This window comes from Perognathus longimembris, chromosome 3, assembly GCF_023159225.1.
Source record: "Perognathus longimembris pacificus isolate PPM17 chromosome 3, ASM2315922v1, whole genome shotgun sequence".
In the NCBI taxonomy this organism is placed as follows: domain Eukaryota; kingdom Metazoa; phylum Chordata; class Mammalia; order Rodentia; family Heteromyidae; genus Perognathus; species Perognathus longimembris.
This window is the reverse complement of record NC_063163.1, coordinates 119165975-119180440: the sequence shown is the minus strand read 5'-3', so window position 1 is coordinate 119180440 and position 14466 is coordinate 119165975. Positions and strand designations below refer to the sequence as shown.

At 60.0% G+C, this 14466-nt stretch overlaps 1 protein-coding gene across 2 annotated transcripts in view; it reads right to left on the bottom strand.

Annotated features, from left to right (window-relative positions):
• Positions 1-13360: 13360 nt before the first annotated feature.
• Sorl1 (sortilin related receptor 1) overlaps positions 13361-14466 on the bottom strand; it is a 98965-nt gene continuing 97859 nt past the window's right edge. For both annotated transcript variants that reach the window (XM_048344009.1, XM_048344011.1), the window contains exon 48: positions 13361-14336. In XM_048344009.1, coding sequence (XP_048199966.1) covers positions 14269-14336 — 68 coding nt within the window. In that variant the 3' untranslated portion in view covers positions 13361-14268. The remainder of the gene's footprint in view (positions 14337-14466) is intronic.

Genomic DNA, 14466 nt, shown 5'->3' with positions numbered 1-14466 from the left:
AGCCTGGCGAAGCAGAGCTTGAGGGCAGCCTGGGTAGCTGAGCGAGGGAGCCCGAGGAAGGCCTGGGAAGTCAAAAGGGTAAGAAGAGAGCGGCTGATTGGCTGTAGGGCAAAGAGTTACAAGAGGCCATGGCCGTGATGGGCCCCCCGTGTTCCCAGGCGACTTCAGGAGCCATGAGCACGAGTGTGGGCCCAGACAATTCCCCCAGAGACACAGGTCTGTGGACTCACTGCGCCTGCAGCCAGAAAGGAGAAGGCAACCTTGGAGAGAACCGTGGTGTGCTGGCTCTGAAGCTGGAGCTCACCACGGACCATTCGTTGAAGGTCATGCGGCAGCTCTACGCTTGTGTTCAAAGCCGCCGTGAGACCCCTCGCTGGACCTCAGCACAACCCCTCCGCAGCTAAGGCCGGCTCCCGTGGGCCCGTCTTCAGTCCCTGCACAGCTACAGGCTCTGCCCCGGAATGCCGCTTCCGGGGTTCTCTAGGTGAAGTGTGGACCTTGCCCTCTTAGCACTCAACCTGGGGGTCCTTTACCTTTTTATACCCAACTCAAACCCTGGCCCGCCTTGAAGTCTCTTCTTGACACCCCACCCCCCCCCGTGCCTTAAAGCTGAGCTGTTCTCTCTTGGGCACCTCCGAGATGTCCCACTCGCCCCTCCAGACCCACGTCTCTCTTCTCGGTTCTCTCTTCAGCTGTTGGCGCTTTGTGGGTTTGCCTCCACCCACAGCGAATGGAGTAAAGCGCACCTGAGTAGCGGGGACCCTCCGCCCTTGCCCTGTGAGTAGCGGGGACCCTCCGCCCTTGCCCTGTGAGTAGCGGGGACCCTCCGCCCTTGCCCTGTGAGTAGTTGGGACCCTCCGCCCTTGCCCTGGTGTCTGTGTCGACTTGGAGCTCGTGAACAGGTGACCTCCGGGCTCCTCTCACCGACCATGAGCATTCTGGACGAGCATTCTGGAACACCTGCCCTCTTTCTTGTTTGGTCCGAATCATTTGAAGGTGGGTGGTGAAGAACCACAGCCCCGGGCCTTCACCCTTCAGAAGGCCTCCCCCCCCTTCAGAAGGCCTCCCCCCCTTCAGAAGGCCTCCCCACCTTCAGAAGGCCTCCCCTGACAGGACAGACTCACCCCCAGAAAACCACAAGGCTGTTCATACATCTTAAAAGGAAACCATCAATGGCGCATCGGGAGATCCCCAACACCGTCTCCAGCAATGTCCAGGCGGGATTCAAACGCTGATTTCGTTGGACTGCGTGTGTCTCTAGCGCCTTCGTTTGCACCTTAGCCATGGCCGGGGCCCCGGGCCACCCAGGGGAGGCGGGGCGGCAGGTGATTCTTCCTGGGTGGGGTGGGATGTCTGTCTGCCTGTCTGCCGGTGGGCTGGCTCTGTCCTCCGGGCCAGAGCAGGACGCCTGCCCCTCCCTGCTTGCCTCGCTTCCTCCCTTCCTCTGCTCCCAAGCCTGGGCGCCTTCTAGGACCCGGGTGCAAATCCTGCGCAGGCAATCCAAGGGGACTCCGGGATTGGGGACTCCGGGATTGTGCCCTCCCCCCTTTTAAGGAGGATTCTTGAGGCCAAGCTCCCTACAGCCATTCTGGGGGTGTCTGGCCAGCTGCTTGCGCCCCCTGATGCGGGCCCCGCACGACCCCCCACCCCCAGGACTGAGGAGGCGGGCGCTGGGCTGGCGTTGACGGCCAGGCGCGCGCAGGGCGGGGGCCATTTGAGTTCCCAGGCGCGGCGGCGTGCCCCATCTCCGAGGCCAGGCGCCCTTTTGGGGGCTGGCGGGCGAGCCCCAGGCCGGGGCTGCGGGCTGGATCGGGGGTCTCAGAGCCCAGCGGGGGACTCAGGCCACAGGTGGGCCCCAGCCTGCTGTCCGCACCCCCAGCGCAGCCCGGGGTCCCGTCTCCTCCAGGCCCCCAGGGGCCCCGGGCGTGGTGAAGGGAGGGAGGCCCCGAGGAGGCCGGGCCAGGGGGCGCGGGGCCCGGGGTCACGGCGGCCGTGACCGGGCTGGGTGACCCACGGCTGTGCCCCGGGGCCGGCCCGCCTCGAAGCGCAGCGCCCGGCACCCTCGCCCCAGGCCGGGCACCCTCGCCCCAGGCCGGGCACCCTCGCCCCAGGCTCCGCACCCTCGCCCCAGACCGGGCTGGGTGACCCACGGCTGTGCCCCGGGGCCGGCCCGCCTCGAAGCGCAGCGCCCGGCACCCTCGCCCCAGGCCGGGCACCCTCGCCCCAGGCCGGGCACCCTCGCCCCAGGCTCCGCACCCTCGCCCCAGGCCCCGCACCCTCGCCCCAGGCTCCGCACCCTCGCCCCAGGCCCCGCACCCTCGCCCCAGGCTCCGCACCCTCGCCCCAGGCCGGGCACCCTCGCCCCAGGCCCAGGCGGGCACCCTCGCCCCAGACGGGCACCCTCGCCCCAGGCCCAGACGGGCACCCTCGCCCCAGGCTCCGCACCCTCGCCCCAGGCCCCGCACCCTCGCCCCAGGCCCCGCACCCTCGCCCCAGGCCGGGCTCCACCTGGGCTCCCCGCGGGCTTTGTTTTATCCCCCCACCCCCCCCGGGGCGGGCATGCGGACGCCCCGCGAGCCCCGGCCGCGCCCGGGCGCGCGCTGACGCAACCGGGCGGATGGGGTTAAACCAAATATTACGACTGCGGGAACTCATCTGGAACTAATAACTGGGAGGCCGCGGGGCGCGCGGGCGGCGGGGCGGCGGGCGGCGGGCGGCGGCCGGGGCGATGCTGCCACCTGCCGGCCGCGCCGGGAACAGCGCCCGCCCCGGGCCTCCTCCCGACCCTCGTGCGCTCGCCCCCGCCGGCGCGCCCCGCCGGACGGCTCCTTTGGGCCGGGGACCGTGGCTTGGCGGGGGGGGGGGGGGGCGGCGCAGCCCCGGGCCGGGAAGGAGGGGCACCGGGGTTTCTGCTTTCGGGCGCGCCGTGCCCCGCGGGCGGGGCGGGGCGGGGCGGGGCGGGCGGCCGCCGCTCGCGGGCGCCACCTGCCGGGCCGCCGGGGGAGCGCGGGCGCCCGGCACAAAGCGGCGCGGCGGGCCGGCCCCGCGCGGGGCCCAGCCACAGGTGGGGCGCGGGGTCGCCGCCCGGCCGGGGCCGCCTGCGGGGGGTGGGGGGCTCGGGCCCCGCGTGCACCCCGGGGGCCCTGCGGGGCCGCGCCGTCCCCGGGCGCTGACAACAAAGAGCTTTGTCTCTGGGGACGGTTCTGGGGGCCGAGGAGGAGGGAAGAGGAGCCGCAAATGAATTCCCAGGTTGGGGAGGAAGGAGGTGAGCGGGAGGGGGGGAGGGGGGAGGGGGAGGGGGAGGGGAGCGGCGCACCGGGGCTTTGCAGACAGGAAAATTTGCTATTCCTTCTGGCTGAAATCTACCAGAACAAAGGAAATCGTGCGTTTCCTCCAGCCAGCCCCCTCTTTCCTGCCTGCCATGGTGGCTTCCTTCCTTCCTTCCTTCCTTCCTTTTTCTTTCTCTGTCTCTCTCTCGCACACACACACACACACACTGCACACTGCAGGTCTGAGAATGTTCTAGAATTCACAGATTATTCTGGTCAGGCAGGACTTGACCAGCCAGCCCGTAAGCATAATTCGCCCATCCTCAAGAGCCCAGGAACAGCAAGCCCCCCCATCCTTCAGCCTCCCTGCCCTCCCAGGTGCGGCTACCCACCCGGCCCGACGGTTGGTCAGATTCTCAAAGCAATAGAAATGTGTCAGAGGAAAGTGTGTGCAGGAGACAATGGCAGGTGCAAGTCAGAGGGGAAGGAGAGACTCACACACAGATCCCACGGAACCCTTCCTGGTGTTTGGGGGGTGCACTTTGGAGAATCCTCATCCTCGCCCCAATCATGGGGTGAAAAGCCGATTGGGGGGAGCTACCGATTTCGGTCACCCGGTCACCTGTCGCCTGGTTGGATTCCCAGGCCTAATCGTGAGGTGCGTCCCGGTGAGCTGCGCTTCAGGACAGATGGTGAGGGGTTCGTCAAAGGAGAGAGAGGAGAAAACCAAACACGACAACTGGCCACATGGAAAGATGCAGGCTTACAGAGCTCACAAGGGACCTCGGCCCCAACACAGACTCAGTTTCCACTCCCGGCATTGCAGATTACGCCAGCCTCCCTTCCTGACCTATCAGTGGCCATAGAGGGAGCGGCTCTTCTCCTGAGTCTGAAACCTCAGTTTACAGCTTGGACAAACTGAGTCCTTGCGACTAGCTCTATCGCCGATGACCGCGTGTCTCCATGTTCTTAAATTGTTAGGGTACTCGTGAACCCTCAGTCACCGGGAGTACTCTGCTCTGGTGTTGGCTGATTACCACGTGAGAGGGGACACAGGCCAATCACCGTGGTCACCTTCACTTCTTGTTTCGGACCTCACAAGACGGTAACTGGCCTAGTGTGGAGAGTCTAACGCGTCTTCTTTGTTTTATACACGGCCCCTATGACTCATTTCTTTTCTGGATTCTGGGCACCTTTTCTCATCTCTCCCTGATTTTGCAACAGGTCTGTGTGTCTGTGGAGATTGGTTAGGAAGGTTCTGGAACTCGGTCGACCTCAGTGAGCTCAGGGATTTGGGGTGCTGCTGGTAACTCAGCAGAATGAAATCTGGAAAGTGCACCCCAGCACACCGCGGGCCGGGACAAAGGCGTGGCGCGCGCACGGACAGGTGCTTCTGCGCTGCTAGCCCTCCAAGCCGTCTTTGCGGCCCTCACCCGGGCTCTTTTCCTCATTATAAAAATAACTCCCACCGCCGCCGGGCTCCATCCATTCCGGTCACCTTGGCGCGACTCTTCCTGGTGCAGAGACGCCACCCTCGCTCCCAGCCCGGCGCTCCCAAGCAGAGGCTTCTCTCCTCACACACGACCAGCGCCAAATAATCCCATAATCATAAAAGCTGCTCTTTTAAGTAGAGGTTCCTTTTATGCTTAAATTCCTAAATAAAAGAAACATCGATGCTCCTGCTAGTCTCTTTGGTTAAATCCGATTTGCAGGAAATGCTGCATGCTCAAAAAAAAAAAAAAAAATCTGGGTGTGAGCCGAAGTCTGGTCTCGGGGAGCAACGTTTGGGATTCTGCAGCCATTTTCTATCTGTGGGGCCCTCCAGTGGCCAAACACGTACCTGGCATTGAACAAAGACCACCAAAGCAAGCACTCTAACAAAGACTGGGTGGGCCCCGGCCTGCCCGTCAAAGGCTGCCGTGACCCCCACCGTTTGCTCCCTCAGAGGTGTGTCTCCTTTTAAGGAAGGCTTGGTGGGGTGGCCTCCCAGAACGGTGACATTATTTGCATCACAAAGAGCCCTTCACTTGATAAAAGGGGGCAAGTCTGAACTCCATTCACCCACCAATTCCCCCTAATTTCTTTCCCATTCTGTTGAATTTGAGAAATAAGCCAGACTGCCACGCCCCGGGCATCTGCTGAAGACTGTGCTCATCCGAGGTGCTCCACCACTCAGGTCCCTGAAAGCCTGGTGCGCAGAGCCCCTGGGGAGGAGATCCCAAGGTGAGGGGCCACATCAGGGCCCCTGGGAGCCCAGAGCTGCCTCGCTCCGGGGCCGCGCGAAACGCAGGCCGGGGCTGACGGACGCCCTTCACCGTGGGGACGAAGGACGCCGTCCGGCCTTACCGCGCCACCTCCCGCAGACGGCGTGCCTCGCTTTCTCCTGGGGGTAAAAGGAGAGGCTGGACACGCAAGCCGTCAGCTACACAATTGTGGACCCAGTCCTCCTCCCCTGAGCCACTAGAAATCAGGGTCTTTGTTCCCCGAAAGCACTGGAGGAGAGGGAAGGGAGGTTTCCTTCCAGAAAGTTCCTTTTGTGCTTCTGACTTTCCCTGAACCATTTCCTCTCCCTGGCAGCCCCAGATTCTGACACCCTGACACACACCCCACCTTCACCCCACGCCCTGACACACACCCCACCTTCACCCCACGCCCTGACACACACCCCACCTTCACCCCACGCCCTGACACACACCCCACCTTCACCCCACGCCCCACCAGCAAACTCCTACTCCGTCCTCATAGCCCAAGCCAAACGCACACTGCATCCTCAAGTGGCAACCAACTTCCCCAGATTGGCATGGACACACTTGTACACATGCGCATGTGTGCACACACACACACACACACACACACACACACACACACACACACACCATGTTCCTAGAGTTGAGTGCTCACCTTTGGCCCAGCCCTGGTAACCCAAGTTCCCCCCCGGCCTCAGCGTTACCCACAGTCGGCGCCCTTGCCGTGGGTGTTAGGAATGGCGCTGGGAGATGACGAGGGAGCGAATGCCGACAGCAGGGGCCCCTCCCCCTCCCCCTGGAGGCCAGGTGGTGCAGGTGCAGCCCCGGCTAGGACTCTGGCTTGGCAGCGGTGCTGGCTCTCCTGGGGCAGTCATGCCAGCCCTGTGCTCAATCCCCCCGCTCAGTCCTGCATGCTGTGTCTACCCCAAGGTGAGGGTGTTCAAGGCAGGCCTTTCCCACCGGAGCTCAGCCCCCTCAGTAGCTGGGATGAGAGGTGTGAACCATGCCAGCCCCAGGAGGGACAAAAGAAAACAGTAACTAAACAACAACGACAACAAAACCTGGGCCTTTGAGAGGTGACCCAGCCAGGAGGGCAGAACCGGGAATGGGATTGAAGCCGACCCCACCCTATAAAGGAGCCCCCCCACCCCCCCCCAAGTCCATCCAAAGGATATCTGCCTCAGATGCTCAGATCTGGAGTCCCCAGTAGCAGGGCTCAGGGACGTGTCAGAGACCCTGCTTCCCCCCGGCCCCCCACTCGGGCTCCGCCTGACTCCCGGCAGAACTGCAGGCGGATGCGACGGCTCCTCCAGGACCAAGTGATAAAAAGACACCGCAGATGTGCGCAGCGCTTATCTCCGGCATTACCAGGGAGTCTCATTTTCCTCTTGAGGCTTTTATTTCCCCCGGATTTCTGGGGTGGATAAGCCCATTCCTTGTCGAATCTCCCACCTCACAAAAGAACGTGGGCTAGGAAGGTAGCCTGGCTGGTTAAAATAAAAGCCAACGTGGACACCCAAATCTGTGCCACCAGAAGGGTCACGCGGAGGCTCTGCAGGAAGGGGTCTCCGTCCAAGGAGCCCGAAGCCCCGGGGCCGGTCCCCAGTCTCCCTCCTACTGGCAAATGGCTTCATCTTTCCTTCCTTCCCGGTCCCTCTCCGGAACTTAAGAATGCTAACGCCGTTCCTAGAGGGTCGTTGTGAAGGGTGAATGCTGCCTAGCTGGTGCGTATTGGGGATTATTACTTGTTGTAGCAGTAACCACATGGCTTAGAAGATCTTTCTAGACTACCCGGCTTAAGCCTTCTCTTCCAGTCTTAAACACTGTCCCCTGTATCGCCTCACTGTAAAGACCACTGCACTGCACCCTCCTGTGAAAGCGTGCTGGTTTTTGGTAGCAGTCAAGCCATCTGGGTTCCAAAATGTGGGGGGTGGGAGTAGGGGGGTTACTTATGGAGCCAAGAGCTCCTCCCTCCCTCCCTCCCTCCCTCCCTCCCTCCCTCCCTCCCTCCCTCCCTCCCTCCCTCCCTCCCTCCCTCTCTCTCTCTCTCTCTCTCTCTCTGCTTCTCCTCCTCCAGGAGCTTGGCCGCCCCTGCATGGCCATTGGCTGCCTTCGAAGGCCCCCACTGAGCACGTGGGGCACCTGAGGGCGCCCACCCCCCGCAGCCCCCCCTCCAGGGCTGGGGCCGTCCCATCCCCACACAGCTAAGGGCTTCTGCCTCCACGAGGAGGAGACCGACCAATCCGTCTCTAGTATGGGACCTCTCCGTGGGGTCCATCTCGAAGGCTTTACACACCGGCGCAGGACCAAGGGGCAAATTTCACAACAGGCTGATTTCCATTTCAATCCAAGCCTTCCTTTCCCGCCCTCAACGTTTGCCGAGGCCCAGTTCCGAGGCTGAACTTGTTGTTGACACACAGACGTGCCCAGCATCGCCCCTTGTCACCCCAGCCTCCGCTAGCTAGGGTGGCTGGCCACAGTGCCACGGTGATGTTAGTTCTTCTGTAGATGGTCGCGGGCCCGCCTCACCCCACTCCTAAGCGGGGTGAATGAAGGAGGCTGGATGGCAAGTCGGCGCCATCTTTTTCAGAGCATGCTCCTGGACATCTCCTCCCAAGACGCGAAGAAGGTCCGTCCCGCAGCTTCGCTGGGGTGCAGGAAGGCCGAGGAATCCCGTGTTCCAATTCTGTAACTGCTCATGAAAACACCTGGCAATTTGTTTTCTTTTCACGGAAGAGTTCACCCGTGCCTCGCACAAATAACTTGCAAAGGAGTTAGGAGTATGTCTCCCTGTCGCTAGAGGTCCTTTGTGATCTTTCTAGTGGGAATGCATTCATACTGTATCTCCCGTGTCCCGGAGCCAATAAGCTGAGGGTCATGACAGTCCTCTAGTACTGGAGTGACAAAAGAGCATGACGAGTAACAGAGTGCGAGACGGGAACTCGTCTAGCTTGACTCCCTCTCCCTGTGACGGTGGTGAGAATTTACTCAACCTGGGCTTTCTTCTTTTTAAGGCGAACAATACCTCGGATCAGAAGATGGCTTTCAGAAGATGCGTGTGTGTGCGCGTGCACGTGCGTGTACACGATTGAACTCAGGCCTTGTGTGCTCACCTGGCCTCTCCCTTCAGTTGCCATTCTACCTCTGGAGCCATGCCTCCAGTCCCAACTTTTTCCTGGTTAAGCGGGGATAAGAATTTTGCACATGTGTCTGCCTGGCTGGCTCTGAACCTCAATCCTCAGATCTCAGCATCCTGAGTAACTGGGAGTATAGGCGTGAGCCACCAGCGCCGGGCCGGATTAAATACTTATAGTGTAGCGTAGAGACTAGGAATGAATGGGGGCCACAAGAAGGGAGCTAACGGCACCGGTTCTAATCACGAGATCTACGTGGGACCTTTGGTCCTAGGCCAGGCTAGCGGGCTGTATTCACTGGCGTTCCCTGAGCACAGTTTCTGACAAGTGGAACCCTCCGGTTCCTGACTTCTCTTCTCGATGTTAAGAGCGATTATCTTCAGCTTCTCTTCCCTGGTTTTCACTTGGACAAGGGGACCAGAGTCGTAGCTGACTGCAGTCTGGATCCCGAAGTGACACTGGCTGTAACCTAGGACTCAGGGGATGTCTCTCTGCCCCAGAACTAAACAGCAAAAGCTGCACCTAGCTGGCAGGATCCTCTGACACCCGGAAGGTTCCAGTCGGGGCGTGTGGCTGTCACCACGCTTGGGAGAGGGAGGGGCTTGCTCCGCGACCACACAGAGCTGAGTCAGAGTGGGGGAGTCAGTGGCGGGGTGAGCAGGGCCCTGTCCTGGCCACAGACGCTGTCTCCCATGGGCCTCTATGCTTGGAGCCCACTGGCAAGCCCTTCTGAACAGAAATGGGCACTGGAAGCTGTCGACCCCCAGGTGCCCAACACGCGGAGGTGCGTCCAGTGACGCGTGCCACCGCCCCCCTTCCTTCTTCCCCTATATTCATCACGCCGTCCTTAGCTTAGGCTGGCCTCACCGGTGGTGCGGTGGTGCTCCCGCCCGGAGGATACGCTGGTCACGTGACGCCCTGGGCATTCCGTCTCCAGGGCTCGGTTCCAATCTGCCTGCCTCAGAGAGTTCAGCTTGCTAGCCCGTGTTACACAGGATGGCTTTATCCGGGTCTGAGCCTCGAAGGCTGGGCAACAAACAGGTCAATCTTCCCAGGTGGTTTTTCCCCTTGGGATCTTTCTTACGGCGATGAGTTGGATCCATGTTTTCATTCAGAGGCAGAACAAGGGATACGCAACAAGACCCAGGATCAGAAATACTTGAGCTAGAAGGCCAGTTTTGCCCATCTCTCTCTGGTTTCTCCTACTCAAATTACTCAGTCACTGCCTTTTGGCTTCTCCCTTATCTATCCACCCAGCGATAATATTCTGAGTCTTATTTTGCCCTTGCTATCTACACAAAAGCAATACACCGGAAGAACTGTCCAAATGGCACATGGCTTCCCACCTGGTCCATCACACATGGAGGGTCACCAGACTGCGCTCCGGGGAGAGGCTCTGAGCCCCTGCTCTTCTGCACAGCCAGGCTTTGATCTCTTGCACGGGGAAATCGCCTGCGTACCAGCTGGTCACCGCCCACTTCCAAACAGCCCTCATGCACCCCCCCCCACCGCCCCCCACCCACGACACTGTGCTCCATTCGTCCCGGACCACCCTGTTCATAACAAAACCACTGCGAGTGTGAGGTTCTCTCATCCTCCTCACGAACACCCTTTCCAATGAGACCAACCAGGCGGAGTTTGGAGACTGAGTCTGCCATCTCCGTCGTTAAACTCAAAAGAACAAACTACTCAAGAAACACAGAATTGATAGTCAAATAGCTGGGGTTTTATTTGACCCAGTTAGATTTTCATTCAGTGAAAAAAGTTGACAGACAAAAAAATTACTTTCAAATTGTGCAACAATATAGTAAAATCTTCAGCAGAAACCAGTGGCTTGGAAACTTACCAAGGCTATTGAAATGATAAATACCGAATTTCACTTTGGAGAGAAACAAGTGTACAGTGTTTCACTTGAAATAAGAGCAGAATAGGCCTCATTTTGCTGCAAATACTTGTGGCTTTGCCTAAAAGTTTCTAATAATTCTTAACACGAGTCTTTACATGAGAAGTAACATGGAATATCTGAAGAAAACGACCCACTTCAGCATTCAGGAAACTAATACCATCCTTGGGTTATGACTTGGTTGGCTCTGATGATTGGATTCATAAGATGGCTGCTCGGAATGAGTGGGCAGAAACCTATGCGCAGCCTACCCGCCCGCTCACACCACGTTTGCTAGTGGAACTCCTCCTGAACACACGTGTACTCCTCATCCGTGGACCCAACAGTACACACGCACATCTTCCTATCCTTTTGCATACCTCGGTCTTGCATAGAAAGTAGTCATATAAATGTAATGCACTGGCTTTTATTACACACACAAATATATACCTGAAAGGCAGCACACGCTCCAGTTAAGGGGGGGGGATAATGTAGCGGGAATGCCGAGAGAGGATCCCAAAGGAAGAGCGAATTCTGCATAGAGCTTCGAGTGCATTCCCGGGGGGAGGGGGCTCCGCTGGGCGCAATGTCTGGGCCTCTGCCGGAGGACGTGAATCCTAAGGAACTCGCTGTGACCCCCTTAAGAGAGGGCGGGAACAGCCCAACTCGACGGGAGGGAGTTTAGGCCCTTAGGAGAGTTCTGGAAACAGGCTCTGAGGAGACAGTGACCTCCGGGTGGCCATCTAAAGGTCGGATTCACCAAGGAGTGGGGGATGCTTGGCTCCAGGGGTCCCCGGGCATTGCTCTCCCCAGCTCCCCACGGCTGCCCAGTGTTCTTCTTGGAAGGGGGTGTCCCCTGTGCTGGAGAGAACAGGGCCGTGTCCTCACCCCCCTCCCGGCAGACAGCCCTAGTGACACAACCAACCGGGGTGGAACCCCAGGAACCACTCTTCCAGAAGTCACAAGTTCCATCCCCCGCCCCGGCACAATACCCACCCCAGCGGGCCTGGGATCGGGCCTGCGCAGACCTGACCCGCACGGAGTCCCTCCAAGACCCCGGTCACCGCGCCTCACAGGGCCCACGGGACACACACAACAGCAAAGGGCAAGTCCGCTCCAGAGACGATGCACACGCAACTCTGCCCGCCGCGGGGGTCGAGCACCTGCCAGCCAGGGTGGGGGGATTCAAGCGGTCACAGTGAGCAGTTACCCGGTCACCTTCAAAGGCTTCACACTTCCTGTCCTCGCCTCCATCCCTGATGGACGCTTCAACCTCCCCCGCAACGCTACGCGGAAGGAAACGGGGGTGTGTGCTCCGGAAGTTCATAAAAACAGACGATTGACACGTCGCTGCATCCATCATCGGCTTAGGCTCCGGGGCCTTAGCGCGTCTGTTCACAGCAAACACTCGAGCACTAAAAGGCCGCTTGGCATCGGACAGCACAGTGGCACCTTGCAGGAGGGGTGCGGGCAGCCCACACGGCCCCGTGCCGGCGTGCCCTGAGCTTGGGGGGGCCCCGGGCACGAGCGCGGCTGTCAGCTACCCCTCAGGTCGTCAGCCTGAGACGTTCGCTCGCTCCGTAATGGAAAAGGAAAAGAATGCCCCAGAACTTCCTGCTTCCGCCTTTGCAAAAGCCACGGCGAAGCTGGCAGAGAGAGGAGAGGAGGGAACCGGACCTCCCGAGGGTGTCTGCCAACGAGGCCCCCTCCCCTCCCACCCACCTCCAGGGCGCATCAGAGCGGAGGCGGCAGCAGGGCGTGGAGTCAGGAACCAAAGGCTGGGCAAGTTAAGGTAAAGTCACAGGCGTTCTAGCGTGGGGAGAGAACTCAGCAGCAGGTGGGGGAAGAGGAGGCTCGTGGCGCCCGAGCTCAGTGTCCTGTCAGGAACTACAGCCCTGCCCTGCAGGGGGCGCTAGGCTGGAGGGAGGCTCAGCGTCACACGCCAGCCCTGCCCACAGGGCATGGGACACGGGCAGGGGTCCAAAGACTCCTCTGTAAAACAGTTAACAATAAAAAACAAAAACAAGTCCTCAGCGCCTACGGCTCACACCGATAATCCCGGCAACGCCGGAGGCTGAGAGCCGAGGATCACAGTTCCAAGCCAGTCCAGGCAGGAAAACGTCCATGAGATTCTCACCCCCAGTGAACCATCAGAAAACCAGAAGGGGTAGAGCGCTAGCCTTGAGCACACAGAGGCTCAGGCACAGCACCTGGCCCCGAGTTCAAGGCTCGCAACCAAAACACAAACGAAAAACGCGTGACACAGTTAGGCGAATGCGACCGTGTTCACAATGCCTGGGTAGGATGAGCTCTGCCACCGCCCAAGAAGGAAAAGCAGCCCAAACCCAGGCGAGAGCCGTGCGGCGTGGAAGGGGGGACGGCTGTACAGAGCTCGCTACCGAAGACGTGCGGAGGCGGCTCTGGAACGTTCCCCGCGCTCACCGCGGCCCCACCAGGAGCAGAGCGGGCAGGGACGCCGTTCACACCGCACACGTGGCAGCCGCGCCAGACGCCGCGGCGCCCGCCACCCGGGCTCTCGGGACCGGCATCGGGCCGGGCGGCCGCACCCTCGCTTTCCAGTGGGCGCCATCTGAGTGCAGGCGTGGCGCTTTCAGGGCAGAAAGATAAAAACAAGAGCAGCTTGTTCAGCAGAGAGGAGAGAGGGAGAGAGAGGGAGGGAGGGAGGGAGGGAGGGAGGGAGGGAGGGAGGGAGAGAGAGAGAGAGAGAGAGGAGAGAGAGAGAGACTCCAGTGTTGCCGGTCATGTAAACAGGAGAGAGTGTCCCATGTTCAGGTGAGTGGACTGCACTTCCTCTATAGACTGGGTTAGAGCAAGAGGGAGGAGGGAGGGAGGGAGGGAGGGAGGGGGACAGAAGCACTGACCCAATTCACACTGACCGCACGTCTCCTCAGTATGGATTTTCAAGGACAATTCAGTGGCCACCTCCACCGACGCATAAAACTTGAGAATTGACATTTCTTTGGTGGTAAATGAAAACAAAACAAAAAAACCCGAACGATGGAAAATAGAGAGCGACGTGCTGTATTTGCCAGTGTGTCTGTCATGACGTAGATCCAGAACTTTCCTCCCTCAGGCAGAGTGAGTTTGTTGTTTTTACAATGACAAGGGCCCCGGGGTGTGGGAAAGCAGGGTTCTCAACTGACCGCATCCAAAGCTGCTCCCGGGAGCTCGGAGAGCCAGGATCGCCCGCCCGAGGCCCCGAGGTGAGGGCCAGCACCCCCACCGCCACCGCCGCCGAGGGGTGACCTGGATCCCGGTGAACGGCAGCACGACGCTTCTGTTCCCAGGCCCCACGCCCTGTGGCCGCGCAGGGTCAGCTGACCACGCGTGCCCGCGGGCACAGGGCCGGACCCCCGACGGCACTGCAAGGGGGCGGACTCCTGCGGGAGGAGCTTCCCGCGCACCGCGCCGCTCCGTGAAGCTTTCTATTAAATACGTTTCTGCGTCTTAGAAAAATAAAAAGAACGGCCAACTGGGCGAACCAAAATGACCTCGCAGACTCACAAGCAAGTCCGGGAAGCACAGCCCTGCGGACGCGAGACTCGTTCCTTTCTTCCTTTTTTGTTGTTTTTTTTTCTTTTTAAGTGTTTTTTTTTGTTTTGGCCCATATAAAAATAACATATTGCAACTCAAAGTGCATCTCTTAAAATAAACCATCCACTATCTTTATCAAATAAAATATTTACACCATTTGGTTTGGAGGGAGGAAAGCTCGTTCATGCGATCACCATTGGGACGTCGTCTGAAAATCCAGTGATCATGGGGGCGTCTTCGTCGTCCTCCCCTGGAGACAGAACCAGCAGCCTTAGTCAGCGCCGGCACCCGCGTGCCTGGTCCCGGGCCCGGCCACGCGTCCCCCGCCCCCCCCAGCTAGCCAGCACAGCACCCCAGTCCTGCCACTCCGCTCAGCCCCC